At 42.4% G+C, this 18,224-nt stretch overlaps 1 protein-coding gene and 1 long non-coding RNA gene across 8 annotated transcripts in view; one reads left to right on the top strand and one right to left on the bottom strand.

The window, feature by feature from the left end:
* Nucleotides 1-460: 460 nt before the first annotated feature.
* The window catches only part of eef1db (eukaryotic translation elongation factor 1 delta b (guanine nucleotide exchange protein)), a 44,677-nt gene continuing 26,913 nt past the window's right edge, over nt 461-18,224 (top strand). Inside the window, exons 1-5 of one of the 6 annotated variants that reach the window (XR_009789261.1) lie at nt 461-628; nt 8,946-8,996; nt 12,009-13,135; nt 15,215-15,341; nt 16,848-16,923. Coding sequence is in view for 5 of the 6 variants with exons in the window: in XM_061778421.1 (XP_061634405.1) it covers nt 12,009-13,135; nt 15,215-15,341; nt 16,848-16,919 (1,326 nt within the window). In the remaining variant the exon portion in view is untranslated. The remainder of the gene's footprint in view (nt 629-8,945; nt 8,997-12,008; nt 13,136-15,214; nt 15,342-16,847; nt 16,924-18,224) is intronic. The other 5 variants (XM_061778421.1, XM_061778419.1, XM_061778420.1 and 2 more) reach the window with 5 other exon arrangements.
* LOC133480435 (uncharacterized) overlaps nt 17,292-18,224 on the bottom strand; it is a 34,672-nt gene continuing 33,739 nt past the window's right edge. For both annotated transcript variants that reach the window (XR_009789263.1, XR_009789262.1), the window contains exon 3: nt 17,292-17,465. This is a non-coding gene — a long non-coding RNA (uncharacterized LOC133480435). The remainder of the gene's footprint in view (nt 17,466-18,224) is intronic.

The following is an 18,224-nucleotide window of genomic DNA, read 5'->3' on the forward strand; positions in this document are numbered from 1 at the left end:
ACATTAATGTGGTATATGTTCTGGAATAATCCACTTTTGTAGTTTGGTCTCAAATTTCAACGCATTTTGTAAAGGTAGAATTTATTGTACTTGCACTTAATTGTATTTGGTTTGTTTGAGCTCAAAATTCCATGAAAGATGACTGAAATTAAATCACGTGCACATGAGCTGGTCTTTTGGGAAACTTTAAAATCATTTGTAGAAATACTACTACTACTGAAAAATACAACTGTATATTAAATGCGACAGGACTACAAAAAATGTCTGACCAATTGTATTTTGGATGTATTTGGTAATAAGGCAGCTCAATGTACAAGAATTCAAGCATATGATCTTGCAAATATAAGGGATTGTCAGATTACAAAACCTAAAAAAAATAATTTCCGCAAAATTGGGCTTACTTCACGTCAATTACGATGTTTTGGTTTATTTTTTTGACGACCGGTTTATTTCATCCCTTGATTGTGACGTCACAATGTCACACGAGGAAGGCGCTTTCGTCCCCTTCCCCCATCTTCAAAGCTCCATGCCATGCGTACAACCTCTGCTTCCTCCTTCCCGTTGTTACTTGGCGAAACACGTTTCTGCCACGACCTGTAGCCACAGCGACGACACCAAAATCCCAACAGTAAGTATATGTGTCATTGACTGACAACTGGGGGTTCACACTCGGGATTGTTTGTTACTGTTCGTTTCAGGGAATATATTAGGAGCCATCAGTGTTGAACGGACTGGGCATGTGTTAGCCATTGCTAGCTAACGGTAGAGCCGAATGAGGCCGACCATACTGGGAGACGGCTGCAAAGGCACGCTGCTTTTTACGTTGTGATGGTCAAATTAAAACGAAATGATTTGCCGTACTTTAGCAGGTGCTAACCTCGCAGTGTGTTTTTTATTCCGGTTGATGTTACATGGTTATTCCCAGGCTGTTATTATTAATGCCGAGGTTTTTCAGCTGCCTCATTCATTGAGCGACATCTTCCTTCGACCTCCACCTAAACGGACACGTCACTTCCAAATTTCCAAGATAATGTTATATTTTCCTTGATTTCATTTCGAAGTCAACCCTGACCTTATTACGTTTAATGGACTGCCCTACTGTATTGAACCCTATTCCCGCTAGTAAAAAATAAAATGAATTATTTTTTTATTTTATTTTAATTTTTACTGGGCAGGAAGCCAGTTTCCGCCAAAACTTGTTTTTCTTAGTTGTTTACTCCATGGCTGAAACGGGACATTTAGGAAAAGTAAAAAAAAAGAAAACTGCCACGGGTCCTCCATTTGTTGTGCCAAAGCAACAGCAGGGGGCGAGACAAAGCTTATGTGGTGGTATTATGCAGAGACCAGTTAGGTCACCCACATGGTGCATGAAGAGTATCGTGCACCATGTTTATTGGCTATCACCTGTATAAAACACAATTCGCATAATTTTAATACATTTCTTCATGTACAAATACACAAAACCTTCATAAAGTCAACTTTTAGATTTCCACGGCGAGCAAAAATATCTACACATGGCCCATGTAACTCTATAAACAACCACTGACTTAAGTCAATGTTTCAAATGTTACTTGCCTATGGAACACTTGGGACAGTGTAATTGTTTTTTCAGTGGTGGAAATGGCTACTGCCATTTAAAAGAAAAAAAAAAGAAAGCGAAAATACTGGCCTCTGCCAGAAAAAAATAAAAATAAAAATTTCCACTGGAAACCGGTTCTGCCATTTTTGACAAAAAAAAATGTAAAACAATATTTTTTACTGGAAAAAAAAGGGTTCCTTTATTACTATTATTTAGGGATGCACGATAACTATCGGCCCAGAGTTTGGAAATATTGACGTCATACTCATCGGTCCGATACCCAAAAAACTTGTCCGATAACCACACCATACCATTCAGCGGTGCCGGACCATTGAGTGGCACACTCCTCGCCACTCGCCAGACGGTTGCATTGGCTTCGAACAGTCATGGATATTATGAGTAAAATTCTTTGCCTACAACACACAAAATAGTCAATACCCGCAGTAATTTAGCTCATGATCAACAGCACTTGCTGAAATTAAAACCATCCATTGACTTTGAGTTCATACCTTTGACACTTGCGGCAAGACCCAGCGACCTACTAAGCACCGGACTCGCTTAGCAGCTCAAGCGGACAGAGGAGCAGCAGGGGCGGCTTGGCAGGTAACAACAGCTAACCCCTGCAAATGTCGCTCTTACTTCCCAACGTTCACTCACTGGACAATAATTTAGATCATAGACAAATGGAATTAACAAAACACACAACGACCCTCCGTTTGGCAGGGGAATGGGCAAGCGCGTATCTAATAACTAACGTGCATCTGTCTGCTTGCTCGATCGGCACCAACACTCCCCCGGCACCCCTCGAGCACTCACAAATTCAAATGTCTTTAAATAAACATTAACATGAATGATCACCCTTTCTTATTTAAAATAAAAAACATCAATATTTGAACCTGTGTATTATAGAAATTTGAGAAGAAAAAAAGAGAATTTAGTTAATACTATAGTATTGATTGCACAATGACAAAGTACATTCCTACATCGCATCTCATCTCAGTCTCATTGTACTTGTGTATTGTGACAATAAAAAGGCATTTTTTATTCCTATATTCAGGGATGGGAGAGTACCGATACCAGGTATTGGTATCGGGCACATGCCAGCCTTATTTCAAGGTATACAATACTTGTGTAGGCAGCCAATACCAGCAACCAGTACCTCCTCGCCAATAGTTCGCGCTACCCCTCACGGTTTGACACCGCAGCAAACCATGTGCGCCACTTCCTGCTCAGACAACAACAAACCTGTGCGCGCATGGCTGCATTTATCAGCAAAACGTTGGAAATACTTTAAGGTGAACGAAGACGAACCAAACTTTGCTGAATGCAAACTCTGCAGAGCAAAACTTGCAAGAGGTGGTACAAAGATGACGAGCACAAAGAGGTTGCCGCTGTTGTGTGAGAAAAGAGGAAACTCCAGCAGCCCACATTTACGGCCGGCCGGCAATCTGTGCAGAAGACAGGAATTGAAGAGCACCAATCCAAGTCATTACAAATAACACGGTGACTCGCAGAAATTATTACATTCGCTAGCTTACCACTCTCATTTGAGGACAATTGCTACTCCGATGGACACACAGACCGTGAATGCCATCCATCCATTTTCTGAGCCGCTTCTCCTCACGAGGGTCGCGGGTGTGCTGGAGCCTATCCCAGCTATCATCGGGCACGAGGCGGGGTACACCCTGAACCGGTTGCCAGCCAATCGCAGGGCACATACAAACAAACAAACAAACAACCATTCGCACTCACATACACACTTACGGGCAATTTAGAGTTGTCAATTAACCTAACATGCATGTTTTTAGGATGTGGGAGGAAACCGGAGTGCACAGAGAAAACCCACGCAGGCACGGGGAGAACATGCAAACTCCACACAGGCGGGGCCGGGGATTGAACCCCGGTCCTCAGAACTGTGAGGCAGACGCTCTAGCCAGTCGTCTACCGTGCCGCCAGACTGTGAATGGTAAAACATAATTTACTAGATTATAAAAATATATTTATCTCTTTAGTTATTCAACATAACCTCATGTAACACAAACTGATTTGTCGTAGCTGCGTGAAGATATGCCACGCTTATTCGGTGAAACGTATGAAATGCTAATGATATTCCTTCATTTATATAAATAATGCAAATTATATATATAAAATAGGCCTGTATAGCTTACAAAGATATGTATTTGGCAGTACAGGAACAAAACCCTCAAATATTATTATTATTAAAAATTATTACATTTGTTTACAAAGCTTTGAGGTCGCAACTGCTACAATTTGAGTGGGATAAATCCGACTTCCCACTTTTCTGGAATGCAGCAATAATACGACTTGAATAAAACACAGGGAGGATTAACGGGTGAACCTGTTTTATTTTGCACTTTATTTTGAACAAATCTGCTAAAAGTGTTTTATTTTGGACTTTTGTTAATTTATTACAAATTAATCCTAAACTACGGGCTGTTCGGTCCCTGTACGACCGGAGTCAGAGTTTGGTCCGCATATCCGGCAGTAAGTCGGACTCGTTCCCGGTGAGGGTTGGACTCCGCCAAGGCTGCCCTTTGTCGCCGATTCTGTTCATAACTTTTATGGACAGAATTTCTAGGCGCAGCCGAGGCGTAGAGGGGGTCCGGTTTGGTGGCCTCAGTATTGCATCTCTGCTTTTTGCAGATGATGTGGTTCTGTTGGCTTCATCAAGCCGTGACCTCCAACTCTCATTGGAGCAGTTCGCAGCCGAGTGTGAAGCGGCTGGGATGAGAATCAGCACCTCCAAATCTGAGACCATGGTCCTCAGTCGGAAAAAGGTGGCATGCCATCTCCAGGTCGGCGATGAGATCCTGCCCCAAGTGGAGGAATTCAAGTATCTTGGGGTCTTGTTCACGAGTGAGGGAAGAATGGAACGGGAGATCGACAGGCGGATCGGTGCAGCGTCTGCAGTGATGCGGACTTTGTATCGGTCCGTTGTGGTAAAGAAAGAGCTAAGCCGAAAGGCGAAGCTCTCAATTTACCGGTCGATCTTCGTTCCTACCCTCACCTATGGTCATGAGCTGTGGGTCGTGACCGAAAGAACAAGATCCCGGATACAAGCGGCCGAAATGAGTTTCCTCTGCAGGGTGTCCGGGCTTTCCCTTAGAGATAGGGTGAGAAGCTCGGTCATCTGGGAGGATCTCAGAGTAGAGCCGCTGCTCCTTCGCATTGAGAGGAGCCAGATGAGGTGGCTGGGGCATCTGATTCGGATGCCTCCCGGACGCCTCCCTGGTGAGGTGTTCCGGGCATGTCCCACCGGGAGGAGACCCCGTGGACGACCCAGGACACGCTGGAGAGACTACATCCTTCGGCTGGCCTGGGAACGCCTCGGGATCCCCCCGGAAGAGCTGGATGAAGTGGCTGGGGAGAGGGAAGTCTGGGCGTCCCTGGTGAAGCTACTGCCCCCGCGACCCGACCCGGATAAGCGGTAGAGAATGGATGGATGGATGGATGGATGAATCCTAAACTCAGAGGGAGTTTGTTTTGTTTTGGACTTTAACCCTCTTGCCGAGGGAGTATTCTAACAGAAATAAGAGGTCTTCAAAGTTATGTCATTGTGATGCACCGAAATGAAAATTCTTGACCGAGTGAGCCCAAGAACCGAAACACTGAAGGAGTTATCAATCAAGCTGAATTTGTAAGCGTTTTCATACAAAAAAATGAAACCCTGAGCACTTTACGTGAAAGTATAAAAATAAATCAAACCCGCCAATTATTAATTATAAAACTATTATCTTGGTTAAATAAAGTTTAAATAAAACTAAATCTGGTTATTATTGTGGACCAAAAGTACCGTTTATTCTTAACATAAATACTTGAGTAAAAGTAAAAAGTATGCTTCATTAAAACTACTCTGACAAATGTATCCAAAATATTACTTGAGTAAATGTAACTGAGTAAATGTAGCATGTTACTACGCACCTCTGATTGTATCACCCAATCACTTATTTTGGTGCTGATTGTATCACCCAATCACTTATTTTGGTGTTTTGCGACTTCATGTTACGATAGCTTAGCAACTGGCTTCCCCTCTTATCCTCCCTCCATGATAACGATAGTTCTCACAATGTAGTTTATTCGCTGTCATGAAGGTGATGATTAATGGTTACTGTATGCTGCGTTGACAATGGGCGCGATGCGCATGTTCGTCTCCGCAGCTCGGCATCGTATTTAGCCGCGTTAGCTCTAGGTTGTAGGTTAGGTGGGACAGCGCAAATACTGTACATAGCATTCAACAAGCATTCCACCTCAGTAGCCGAACAGCAGAAAGCAGCAAGGGTGGGCAACGCTAGGGACGCTACAGTTTGGACTAGCCGCTAGCGTAATGACAGTAAGGCCCACAATTCATTGCGACATTCAAATTTTAATTATTGCTGTAATAATGATGTTCATTTTTGTTGTTAATGTGTTTGTCTTACCACTAGTTACCACTAGACACAGTCATGAGTTAGCAACAATAAACAATAAATATTTCGGCCATTTTATTTTGGTGGTAAAGTCTTTAGGCCCAAAACCGAAAATGCACTTTTGGGCTATTTTGGGCTGCCAAAATTTCGGTGTATCATTAGTAATTGTGTAAATTCAAATTTTGTGTATCAAAAGTACAAGTCATCTGTACTTGGTATCGGTGAGTACTCAAGAGTTAAGTACTCGTTCTGGTATTGGTCTGTAAAAAAGTGGTATCGAACATCCCTGATTACACATGTTATATACTGTAGCGTATATTGGCGTTGGATAAAACATAATTTATTTAAGAAATAAATTTGTCGAAGGTGAACACCTGCATTCACTTCCGGTTTAGTCCGATAGACGTTTAACCATAAAATCAAACTCATTTTGTCTCGAAAGGGCCCCACGTTTCTCTTTTATACGTATAAAACTTAGGAAAAAGTGACGAAAAACCTCATCACTCTCATAATCTGAACGTTGCTACATTTAGGAAATACAAATTCTAGATTAGAGGCTTCCTTATTAAACTCAAAACACACCCAAAACACAACGAGTGGAATTTTATAGAATATTTAATGGAATCTACAAGGGATCTATAGGGAAACTCACAGAGGGGTCTAACTACAAAAAGGAAACACGACTAATGGTGAATGAAAGAAAAATAGGTGTACAAAAAGGGAAATAGGACATCGTGTGTTGCTGGGCTAAAAATTAAAATGTGAGTGTTTAATGCATTGAGTCAGAGCGAGAGAGTACAACATTGGAAGTTGTGTGAAGCTGGTATTTTACCCCGAAATTAGTAGGCACTAATCTTGTACATTCTAGCAACGCTTGTTGTGCTGTACTCACGACCGTCGGTGGGGATGGTCTTTCCCCGGACATCTCAGGAGGGAAAAGAAAGCTTCAGATGAGGAAAAGGGATGGATAAAAGAAAACCAAAAAGATGCAAAAGGAAAAGTTGTTGTCCCGTTGGGGTGCGCTCGTAACTTTTCTGCCGATTGAACTTGTGGCGGGCTCAGCCCTTGTTCTCAGCTGCGCGCGTGACCGTTGCGGAATGCCGGTAGTTGCTTACTGAGGCTCCACCAACAGATCGCGGCTAGGAAAAGTGATCGAAGCCGCATGACTGGCTTCCTCAATCAAAAGCGCCGCCAGTTTGGTCCTGCTGGTGCTCGTGCACATGGTGGCACATAAAGGGCAAAGGAACAGAAAGGGGGAAGGGGTTGGCCGAAGCCAGCCTGTGGTTGAAGAGATTAGCCAGCAGGAACAGCAGAGAAGCAGGACACGAGAGCGAGAAGAGGCGGGAGTCAAAGGTTAAATACCCAGGAGGTGTGTCTTAGGGACGGCGGAAACCGGAGAAGACCACGCCCATCGACTCGACCCCTGGTATACGATCTAGCCATAAAAATCGTGTAAAAATCATATATTCATATAAAATACTCCAGACTTTGTACTCTTACTCATAAATCAAGCATATAGAATGATTGTTTAAACTTGAGTCTTAGCAAATCACCTGCTCGGTTCAATGCATTTCATACTGTTTGGCTTCACTTCAAGACGAACAGGTCTCAGAGCCTTGCAGCTGGACCTGTAACGCTGACACAATGACACAGACATCAAGGCATACATTTGGAATATTTCTGCAGAGTTCGTGAAATAACAGACATTTCTTTTCAGTTAAAGAAATTTAGAATAAGAATACACACATTGCAGTAACTCTCAAAAGCCAGCGGGTGTCACCTGTGTCCCAGCAATTGTTCCCAGTGGGCGTTTGGTGGTGCCTTGTGTGCATGTTTTAATATTAACAAATAGTTCATAGCTGTATTTGAGTTCCTAAAAAAGGCGGTGATTAAACATAACTCAAGGTCTGGGGGTAATAGTTAAATCTGTGGAATATCTAACTAAAATGTATCGTCGATCTGTCCCAGCTTGGTTTTACTGGAGAGAGGATCTCCCAACCTTTTGTTAGCTCTGTCACTTCAAAAGAAGGAGAGGAGTCTTTGACTGGAATCCAGATTTGACGGGAAGCCGCTAATTAGTTTAAGATCCGGGTGAGATACCCCGGTGTCCTTAAGTGGCCGTCTCACACAGCAGGGCGGCTTGGGAGAATGGAGTTTATCAAGTGTTTGGGGGGGTGGGGGGGGGGGTCTTGCAGTGACAACTGAGCCATAGTCACTGCAATACATATGATAATGAATGATGGCATCATATTAGTATAATACTATTTTAATTATATTTTATATGTATAAAAGATAAGCGGTACAGAAAATGGATGGATAAACAGGCATTCTATTATGCAACCAGTTTCATGTAAAATACAATTACCAGTATATACAATATACATGAGGTCCCCGGTCAAGTTTTCAATCAGTTTGGGGGTCCTGGGGCTGGGAATTGTTGAAGACCCTTGATCCAGTATAAACCATTAAAAGAAGGAAATCGGTTTTCGTATCGGTTTGGAGAAGCAGCAAGTTATTGGTTATCGTGGGGAAAAACAGTTATCGTGTATCCCTATTTGTTTTTCTTTTCCTGGCGGGAATGGGCTTGTCACACTGCTGTTGTTCAAAGGTTATGGAAGAGAATATTTCACATCACGATGAGAATGGGTATTCGCCATGCTGAACTTGAGCTCTTCAAACATCTGTATTACAGTATTCAGTTGATGATTAAAAAAATATTTAGTCAAAGTGTTAAATAATGCATCAAGCTAGTAGTTTTGGCACCTGGTTTCTATGGAAGATGAAAACAGTACATTGGGAATGCATTTTTTTTTACAATGTATTTATTTTGTATGTATTACTGTCCCTGTAACCTGTTCTTGGACTTGGCAAGATCATGATTTATTTATGTATTTGTTTTAATTTATTTTCCAATCGCTTGCGGTTAACTGGATGAAAAGAACATTTGAACAATTGATTTTAGACTTGAGAATTGCATATTCCCAAGGACGGTAAGTTCAAACCTTGATTGCAATTTGATACTTGATTGCAGGAAATGGCTTTCCAAAGACTACCCAAAATCCGTGTCAGTTTTTAGTGTTTTCTACAAACGTGGAGGGGGGCATTTCCTGCATTCAGGCAAACAATGTTAGTATCATCAACTGCATGGCTTGCATGATGTCCATTTACAGTAAATGTGAACTGTGCATAGCCTTGTCTGAAGAATTTTCACCATACATCCAGATTTCCCAGGGACCTTTTTCATTTTATAGACTGGAGATTTGTCTACTTTGTTTTAGCACATAAAAACATATAGAGACCGGCCACAATTTTATAACAACTTGCTCAGTCTAATGAAAGTCAATATTAGCGCCATTAAAAATTCTGCACTTACAAAGATTTTGCTCATTAGTAATTGATGACACAGTTGTTAATTTATTAATTAATATAACATCACTTTCGGTCCCTGTACGACCGGAGTCAGAGTTTGGTCCGCATATCCGGCATGTAAGTCGGACTTGTTTCCGGTGAGGCTTGGACTCCGCCAAGGCTGCCCTTTGTCATCGATTCTGTTCATAACTTTTATGGACAGAATTTCAAGGCGCAGCCGAAGCGTAGAGGGGGTCCGGTTTGGTGTCCTCGGTATTGCATCTCTGCTTTTTGCAGATGATGTGGTTCTGTTGGCTCTGATGAGAATCAGCACCTCCAAATCTGAGACCATGGTCCTCAGTCGGAAAAGGGTGGTGTGCCCTCTCCAGGTCGGGGATGAGATCCTGCCCCAAGTGGAGGAGTTCAAGTATCTTGGGGTCTTGTTCACGAGTGAGGGAAGAATGGAACGGGAGATCGACAGGCGGATCGGTGCAGCGTCTGCAGTGATGCAGACTTTGTATCGGTCCGTTGTGTAAAGAAGGAGCTAAGGCGAAGCTCTCAATTTACCAGTCAATCTATGTTCCTACCCTCACCTATGGTCACGAGCTGTGGGTCATGACCGAAAGAACAAGATCCCGGATACAAGCGGCCAAAATGAGTTTCCTCCGCAGGGTGTCCGGGCTCTCCCTTAGAGATAGGGTGAGAAGCTCTGTCATCCGGGAGGATCTCAGAGTAGAGCTGCTGCTCCTCCCCATCGAAAGGAGCCAGATAAGGTGGCTGGGGCATCTGATTCGGATGCCTTCCGGACACCTCCCTGATGAGGTGTTCCGGGTACGCCCCACCGGGAGGAGACCCCGGGGACGACCCAGGACACGCTGGCGAGACTACATCTTTCGGCTGGCCTGGGAATGCCTCGGGATCCCTCCTGAAGAGCTGGATGAAATGGCTGGGGAGAGGGAAGTCTGGGCGTCCCTACTAAAGCTACTGCCCGTGACCCGACCTCGGATAAGCGGTAGAAAATGAATGGATGGATAACATCACGTTGATTGTTGCTGGTGTAGAACTGGATGGACATCACGTTAATTGTTGCTGGTGTAGAACTGCATCGTACAGAGACTAGTGGTTTTGTGGCCACTCGGTGTATGGCTCTCCTGTTACTTTTAGAAATCATAAACATAAATAAAAGAAAGTGATTGTTAAAAAAGATAATTAACACATAAGTAGGGCAATAATTGAGACTTTTGTTTGACCCATTGACATTACAAAGTGTCCTTATTTCTTGTGCTATATGACTTTAATTATAAGCACTCCTTGTTTTTACAGGCCCAACAATTGCCCAGCCTATGATTTGTTTGGATTTGAAAAAAAAATAAAATAAAATAAAAAATCAATAGATCTATTATCTGGACTAGTTTGTTGCAATCTCTAAACTGTCACCATCATTAAATCGTTTTAACAATGCAGGCAATATTATAAGATTTTGATAGATAAGTCTCACAAGTAGAACCAGACATTAACGATTATATTAGTTTAAAAAACTCTTAACTTTGATGAATGAGCAGGGGTAATAAACATCGTGTAGGCGATGCACCGCACACATTCTTTTTAACAGCAACTGACACAAGTATACATGAATGAAAGGCCGATGTGTTGTTAAACATTGCCCGCTCACACACACACACACACACACACACACACACAAAACTACATTTTGATCACAACTGACAAGCATGTGGCAGAAAACCAATTGATGACTAGCTAGATAGAGCAAGAAGCTAATGTAGCTGTCTGCATAATTATGCCCTGCTCCTTATCAAAGAGTACAGTGCATTCTGACAGTTTAAAGTCCACAATTTGTATGATGTTTCAGGAATATTTTTTTTCAGAATATATTGATAAAACTGTATTTTACTGGCGTTGTTGTGTTCCATTGTATTCCGACTGGTTCAGAGGGTGAGCCATAATTATTGACAAATAAACAGATTTCATTCTGCAAGCCTACTTCATCTGCATGATTATTTCAGTCCCATGCATGCTGCTTGACTGTTCTGTTCTCACTAAATTCTTAGAATTATCATTTCTAAGAATGACCTATAATACTGATTTTACAAAGCATTTCCTCCCAAGTTCCCCTTTCACACTTGTTGCAAACAGTTGATATTTGTGACTGTGTTTTACTACATGCCATCTTACAATCAGTAGTTAACTTCTGAAGTAATAGAAATGAGGCCCTCTTGCTTTCATTGAATCTGTAAGGTCACAACTCCTCCAGATGTTGAAATATTGATTTATTCTTGGGGTTATCAAACTCTGTAAATGTTTACATTGGCAACATCCACTGACCTCATTGTTGACCTTATCCAAGATAACTTCCTAGCTTGTGTTCAAATGGCTATGGATTATACATCCAAGTTTTTTCTATTTCCTAATTAGTTTATACTGAAATATCAGAATTTCTGTCCATGTAAATGTGGCCAGTGACTGAATCAGGTATGTTGCTGCAAATTAAGAACCAACTAGTGATATAATGGACGTTTGCAATTCATGTGTGAAAGGCTCTTGAGTTATTTATCCCGTTTGTCAAGTTTGTTCTGCTTAACTCCAACTAATACACAAGCCTGTACTTGTTTTCTTTTTCCTGTAACTGATCAAAGATGTCAAAGAAGACCAGCCAGTATTCTACAGCAGATATGTTGGATCATAATAAGGCTTCCAACCATAGTCAGGTGGACTCTTCAACCAACTTGGTAGCTGAGTGCAGAAACAAGGCTAACTCAACCCAGCAAAATGGGGGAATGTCATCCTCTCCAGAAAGTGTAAGCTTGAATGGAGATAAAAAGCAAAGTGGAAAAAGGCATTGCGGCAAGAGATGTACATCTAAACCTGAGAGTCACCCCACGGTGAAGGTTAACGCCAAAAACGCAACCCAACCACCTGACCCCCAAGCCGGACTGATTGCCCTGCAGTCGGAATGTGCCAATGTGTGGTTTCAACGAAGCATATACGAGCAAGCAGAGAGCCTATATCAGTGCTGGTTGGCAAACTCACCCAAAGTACCCGCTAAGCTGAATGGGTCAGCTCCAACTCCAAAAAACAACACTTCATCTACTAAAGCCCCCAAGAAGAACTGTTTTAGGCACGCTGACCACCAAGTCGAAGAATCCATGCAGTTGGCTGTTCCAAACTCTTTGTCTCAGAGCTTCATCAAACCCACAACCCCAGATGAAGGGTATCAGTCTCAAGCTCCAACTCCTGTAATCCCTAGCCCACAGCAGAAGGCAGTCACACTAACTTCGCGAGAAACGGTTAATGGGCTCTCCCCCATTTTAGCAGAGCTGTTTCGTGACATATGGCTGGAGAAGCCATTGTATGATCGTGCAGAAGCCACCTACTACCAAACTGTGTGTGGCAACAATTCATCCAAACAATCCAGCTACACCCTGAGAAGTGGTGAGCTCCCTCAAAGCTTCGTAGAGGTGGAAGAGGAAGTAGTGTTGGAGAAAAAACAAGGGGTTTTGCAGGGCATAGTAGAGGTTTTCCATGCTCTGCACCCAATCCAGGAGGAGGAAGAACCTGCTGAGATACCTGCCAAACAAGAGAGGCATGATCTTGGAGTTTGCTACTTTCTTCACCCTGACAGTGAGCGGGTGTGGTTGGACAAGTGGAGGTATGATGTAGCAGAGAGCCGTTTCCGTGGAGGTGAAGCAGTGGTGGCAAAGAAAGGTCGGAGGGCCAAAACGGACACCTCATCGATTGTCTTCACTGTCCAACTGAGGGAAAAGTATGATTGAACCTGGAGATTGGATAAACTTCAGGCATTTCACTTCGTTTTTTTCACTCCTTTTCCTCTACATGTACTACTAATCTTTTAAAATTGAAATTTTTCTTAATTCATTGTTCATTTATTTGTTATTAATTTTTCCTTATTTGGGAATGATTATTTTAATTGGTGGCACGGTGGACAACTGGTTAGCACATCTGCCTCACAGTTCTGAGAACGGGGGTTCAAATCCCAGCCTCGCCGGTGTGGAGTTTGCATGTTCTCCCCGTGCCTGCGTGGATTTTCTCCGGTTTCTCCGGTTTCCTCCCACCTCCCAAAAACATGCATAGTAGGTTGATTGAAGACTGTAAATTGCCCGTAGGTGTGAATGTGAGTGTGAATGGTTTTGTTTCTATGTGCCCTGCGATTGGCTGGCGACCAGTTCAGGATGTACCCCGCCTCTCGCCCAAAGATAGCTGGGATAGGCTCCAGCACGCCCGCGACCCTAGTTGAGGATAAGCGGTACAGAAAATAGATGGATGGATGGATGGATTATTTGAATTGACCATTGTTTCGTATTAACGCACAATTTTCACTTTGTTTCTCTTTTGTGTTGGTGTTGTTAAAAGTAACACTGTAGTCCACTTATGTTAAAAGATTTTAGAGCTACTATAGTACATCATAATATAACTGCGATTACAAACTGTGGATATAAAAGTCTACACACCCCTGATCAAATGGCAGGTTTTTGTGATATAAAAAAATTAGACCACAGTGAATAATTTCAAAGCCTTCAAAAACGTTTCCCATGATTGACCGATAACCTGTACAACTCGTCTGGGGGAGAAAAATAAATAAATAAAAATATTTATATATCTTAAAGGGGATGTAAAAAATAAACTGAGATAATGTGGTTGCACACAATCAAATAACTGGGAATGTGGCTGTTTAAAAATAACCAATTATATTCAACTTGTTAAATGAGATTTGGCACACACCTGCCACCATTTAAAGTGGCTCTAACGAACCCAAAAAAATTTTGTTCTCATAGGTTTTTCCTGACAATTCTGTTGTGACATAGTAAAAGCCATGTCACATAGCACATGTCTCTGAGGACCATGCTCAGAGAGCTTCCAAAACATCAGAGGGATACAAAAGAATTTGTCAAGAAACAAAAACAAGAAACTTGTCAAGAAGGCTGTCAAGAGGCCTACAGCAACATTGAAGGAGGTGCAGAAATTTCTGGCTATTGTGATGATAAGCTTCCATCTTCATATGTCTGGGTTATGAAGTAGGGTGTCAAGAGACAAGCCTTGTCTTGCAAAGAAAAACATTTACACGTCTACATTTTGCACAAATCCAGTTGAAATCACGTGAATATATATTTTGGTCTGGTAAAACAGGTTAACGTTTTGGCCATAATTCCAAAAGCTATGTTTGGCATTATCACAACACTGCTACACAGCAAAACACTATCAATACAGTGAAGCATGATGGCGGCAGCATCATTCTTTGGGGCTGTTTTTCTTCAGTTGGAATTGTTAGCCAATTCAAGGTGGAGGGAATTAGGAAGTGTTCCAAATATCAGTCAGTATCCCAATTTGGCAGTATTTTAGTAGAAAGCTGACGCTGAATAGGAACTTGATCGTTTAGCATGACAATGATCCAAGGCACATCCAAATCAACAAAATAATGGAGATGCTTTCGCTGTCTGACAGATTTGTAGCGTTTTTACAAAGATTGCGCAAAAATTGCCACATCAAGATGTGTCACACTGATCAGACTTCCACCCAAAAAGTCAAAAGGTGCTGCAAGAAAGTATTAGTTTGAGAGTGGGCATATTTATGCAACCAGGTTATAGTATTGGTTTTCCCCTTTTAAATTATATATTTTTTTCAGTTATGTACAGGTTATAGGTCACAAAGGTGTAAAGTTTTGAAATTGTTTATTTTTTTTTAAACATCACACAAACCTGATATTTGAACAAGGGTTTATAGACTTTTTATATACCCTGCATATTCACAAATAGAATAAGCTCACCTATTCTAATGCCTGCTGTGTCTTGTTCACTCATCTCACTGTTGTACTTCCATTCTTTAGCAACATGAGCTCTGTCACCTTTCTGACCAAGGAGAAGATCTGGTTTGACAAAAGTCGCTACGATGAGGCAGAAAGACGCTTCTTCGAACGTGTGATCAGCTCCTCACAAACAACGCGGGCAGTCTGTGTAAGTGGTAGACTGCAAGCAGCTGAATGCACACCTCCATTTCCAAGTACAGTATACATATAATCGGGCTTGACACTAACTTTTCTGCTCACCAGCCATTGTGGCTAGTGGCTTCCCAGAGTCACGAGCCACTCACCATTTTTACTAGACAATTTTTTTTGTTGGATAATTACAGTATATTTAATATGATTAAAGCGGACTACTAAAGTTTACTTGAACTACATGTAGAACCTTTTTAAATGTAAATGAACCCAGAGCACACTCAAATCGTTACTATACGAGTACATAAATGATTAATGCCATCAAGTATTCAGCTGTGATGTGTATAACCTCTATGCATTTCCTATTTTTCGAACTTTTCTCTCATCCAACCTGGAAAAAATGAATTGAGTTTTAAGACTAACCCACCTTTCTCAAAAATGTAAAAGGTAATTAAGAGGTTTCTTCGTTGCAGTGTGTAAACACACATTTTAGTCGTTTTAATTTTGAGAGACAAAACCTCCAGACTACCTTTAATTAATGCAATTATTACACATCCAGAAGTAGTTTGTAAATGGTCGACATTTCTACCCCACAGCATGTGCGTTCTGAAACAGCATTCCCAGCTTTTCAAATTTGGCTGACTTCGTTAGGGCCAGAGACTTCACCGCCCCACTGTTGTGCAGCGAGCCCGCCGTCTACGCCCGTTTGGTAGCGATAGACCCTTGGTGACCAAGAGACAGTTCATGTTCCTTCATACTTTCCGCGTTAAAATTGGATGTGCCGACCACAAAAGGGACGCCCCTTAAACCTGTCACCGCCGTACAGCCGACAGTCTGTGCAGTACATTACTTGCTATCTTTGGTCATACACGAGACATTCTCGACCTGCCTTCCACTTTTCATGAATGTCTTTTCTTTTTTTGTGTCCTCTTCCTTTGTCTCTTCAAATTTCCTCTTGTTCCTCTCTGCGGGTTTTGTAACACCTGCAAAATACAACATCATCGCTCCACCGCTTCTCTTCTGTTGCTGTCCTCTTCACCTCTCAACAGTGATGTCTTCAAAGGGATTCCCGAATGGACCAATGAGCAAACACTGTTTGCAGGCAGGGCTGATGGGATTTGTAGTGTACTAGTCTCACATTGCAATTGGTTTATTATTACAGATGCCGTTTAAGAAAACAACAATTAAATGCACATATAAAATGTAAAGCTTCAAAGTGGCTGGTACGAGTGGCTGTGTTACCTGCCACCGTTGAAATGTACACGCATTTGGGTAATTGGCCACCGTCAGAGTCAAGCCCTGCACATAATGATAGCACTCCGAAAGCAAATCCACATTATTACAAATTTGCAATCAGTATTACCTAGAAGCAATGTATCTTTATCTTGCCATCACCAGTCAGAATTGTGTTCTTCATGGTTCTGTCACTGCTAAACCAAAGGTGGTAGTGTAACCAATTAGTCCAGTTTGCTTTGATATATTGATCATACAACATTAATCAAAAGTATCTCTTGTTTATATTAAGGATGCGGGAGCTAACGCCATCCTTCAAGACATCGCACGTGCCCGGGAGAACATTCAGAAGTCACTTGCAGGAGTAAGTAAGTCAAGTCAAGTTTATTTGTGTAGCCCTTAATTACAAAAGTTTCAAAGAGCTTCACAGGCCCACAGTTGGCAATGATTGATGACATCCCGTAATCTAAACCCCTCCAGTCGGGCAAGGAACCCCCCCAGTCGGGCAAGGAAAAACTCAAAACCCCATTTGGGGGGGATAAAAGAAACTTTGAGAAGGGACCGCAGATGGGGGGGGCATACCTCTTCCAGGGTGACCAGGCTAAAATGGATGTCACGTGGGCAACATTTTATCACATAGTCTGGTGCTGTAAAATGTTCATTACAATGGCAAGATGCTGTATAACATTCATTTAAAATGGCATGAGAGTCAATTGAAAGAGAAATGGCGCCGCAGGGTAGACTCCTTCAGTGGTTCTGCCTCAGGACCCGGCCCGGTCGGTCAGAACAGAATACTTCGTGGTCACGACTCCGGGGGAAGTGGTCCACCTCAGATCTTGTCCCAGTTGATCGGTGCAGAACCCAAACAGCAACAGCCTCAGATTCGGTCAACATCACCTCGTCCTTTCTCCTAGCAGGAGACGACAGGGGAGGAGATGGGACAAGCTGCAGTAAAACCGGTACTTTACCTAAATGCCAAGGAGTAGAAATAAGTCTTAAGTAGGAATTTAAACATTTCCACTGAGATAGCAGCTCTGATATCCGCAGGTAGGGCATTCCAAAGTACTGGAGCCAGAAAGAAAAAAAATGCTCGAGAGCCTGCGGACTTCTTTCTGGCTTTCGGAGTCACCAAAAGACCAGCGTTTTTCGAGCCTAGGTTTTGGGACGGAACATACAGTAAAAGTCAGTCAGCGAGATAAGAAGGTGCTAACCCGTGTAATATTTTATGAGTAAGTAACAGGACCTTAAAATCCCATCTCAAGTAGACTCTGAGCCAATGCAAGTTGGTCAGAATGGGGGTAATATGACCGAACTTTCTCGTCCTCTTCAAAAGTCTGAAGCGTTTAATATTAACTTCAGGCTTTTTATACTAGACATGGGAAGACCAACATCAAGCAAGACATAACAGATGTGTGGTATACGATCTCTGTGACGGCAGGGTGGTTAGCACATCTACCTCACAGTTCTGATGTCCCGGGGTTCAACAGCCCTCCCACATACCAAAAACATGCATGGTAGGTTAATTTAAGATTCGCCCAGTGTCAGCTGGGATAGCATCCAGCACGTCCGCGACCCTAGTGAGGATCAACGGTGCGGAAAATGGATGGATGATCTTTGCGTCACTAGTGGATAGGATGTACCGTGTTTTAGCAATATTGCAAAGATGGAA

The sequence above is a fragment of the Phyllopteryx taeniolatus genome, chromosome 7 (assembly GCF_024500385.1).
Source record: "Phyllopteryx taeniolatus isolate TA_2022b chromosome 7, UOR_Ptae_1.2, whole genome shotgun sequence".
In the NCBI taxonomy this organism is placed as follows: domain Eukaryota; kingdom Metazoa; phylum Chordata; class Actinopteri; order Syngnathiformes; family Syngnathidae; genus Phyllopteryx; species Phyllopteryx taeniolatus.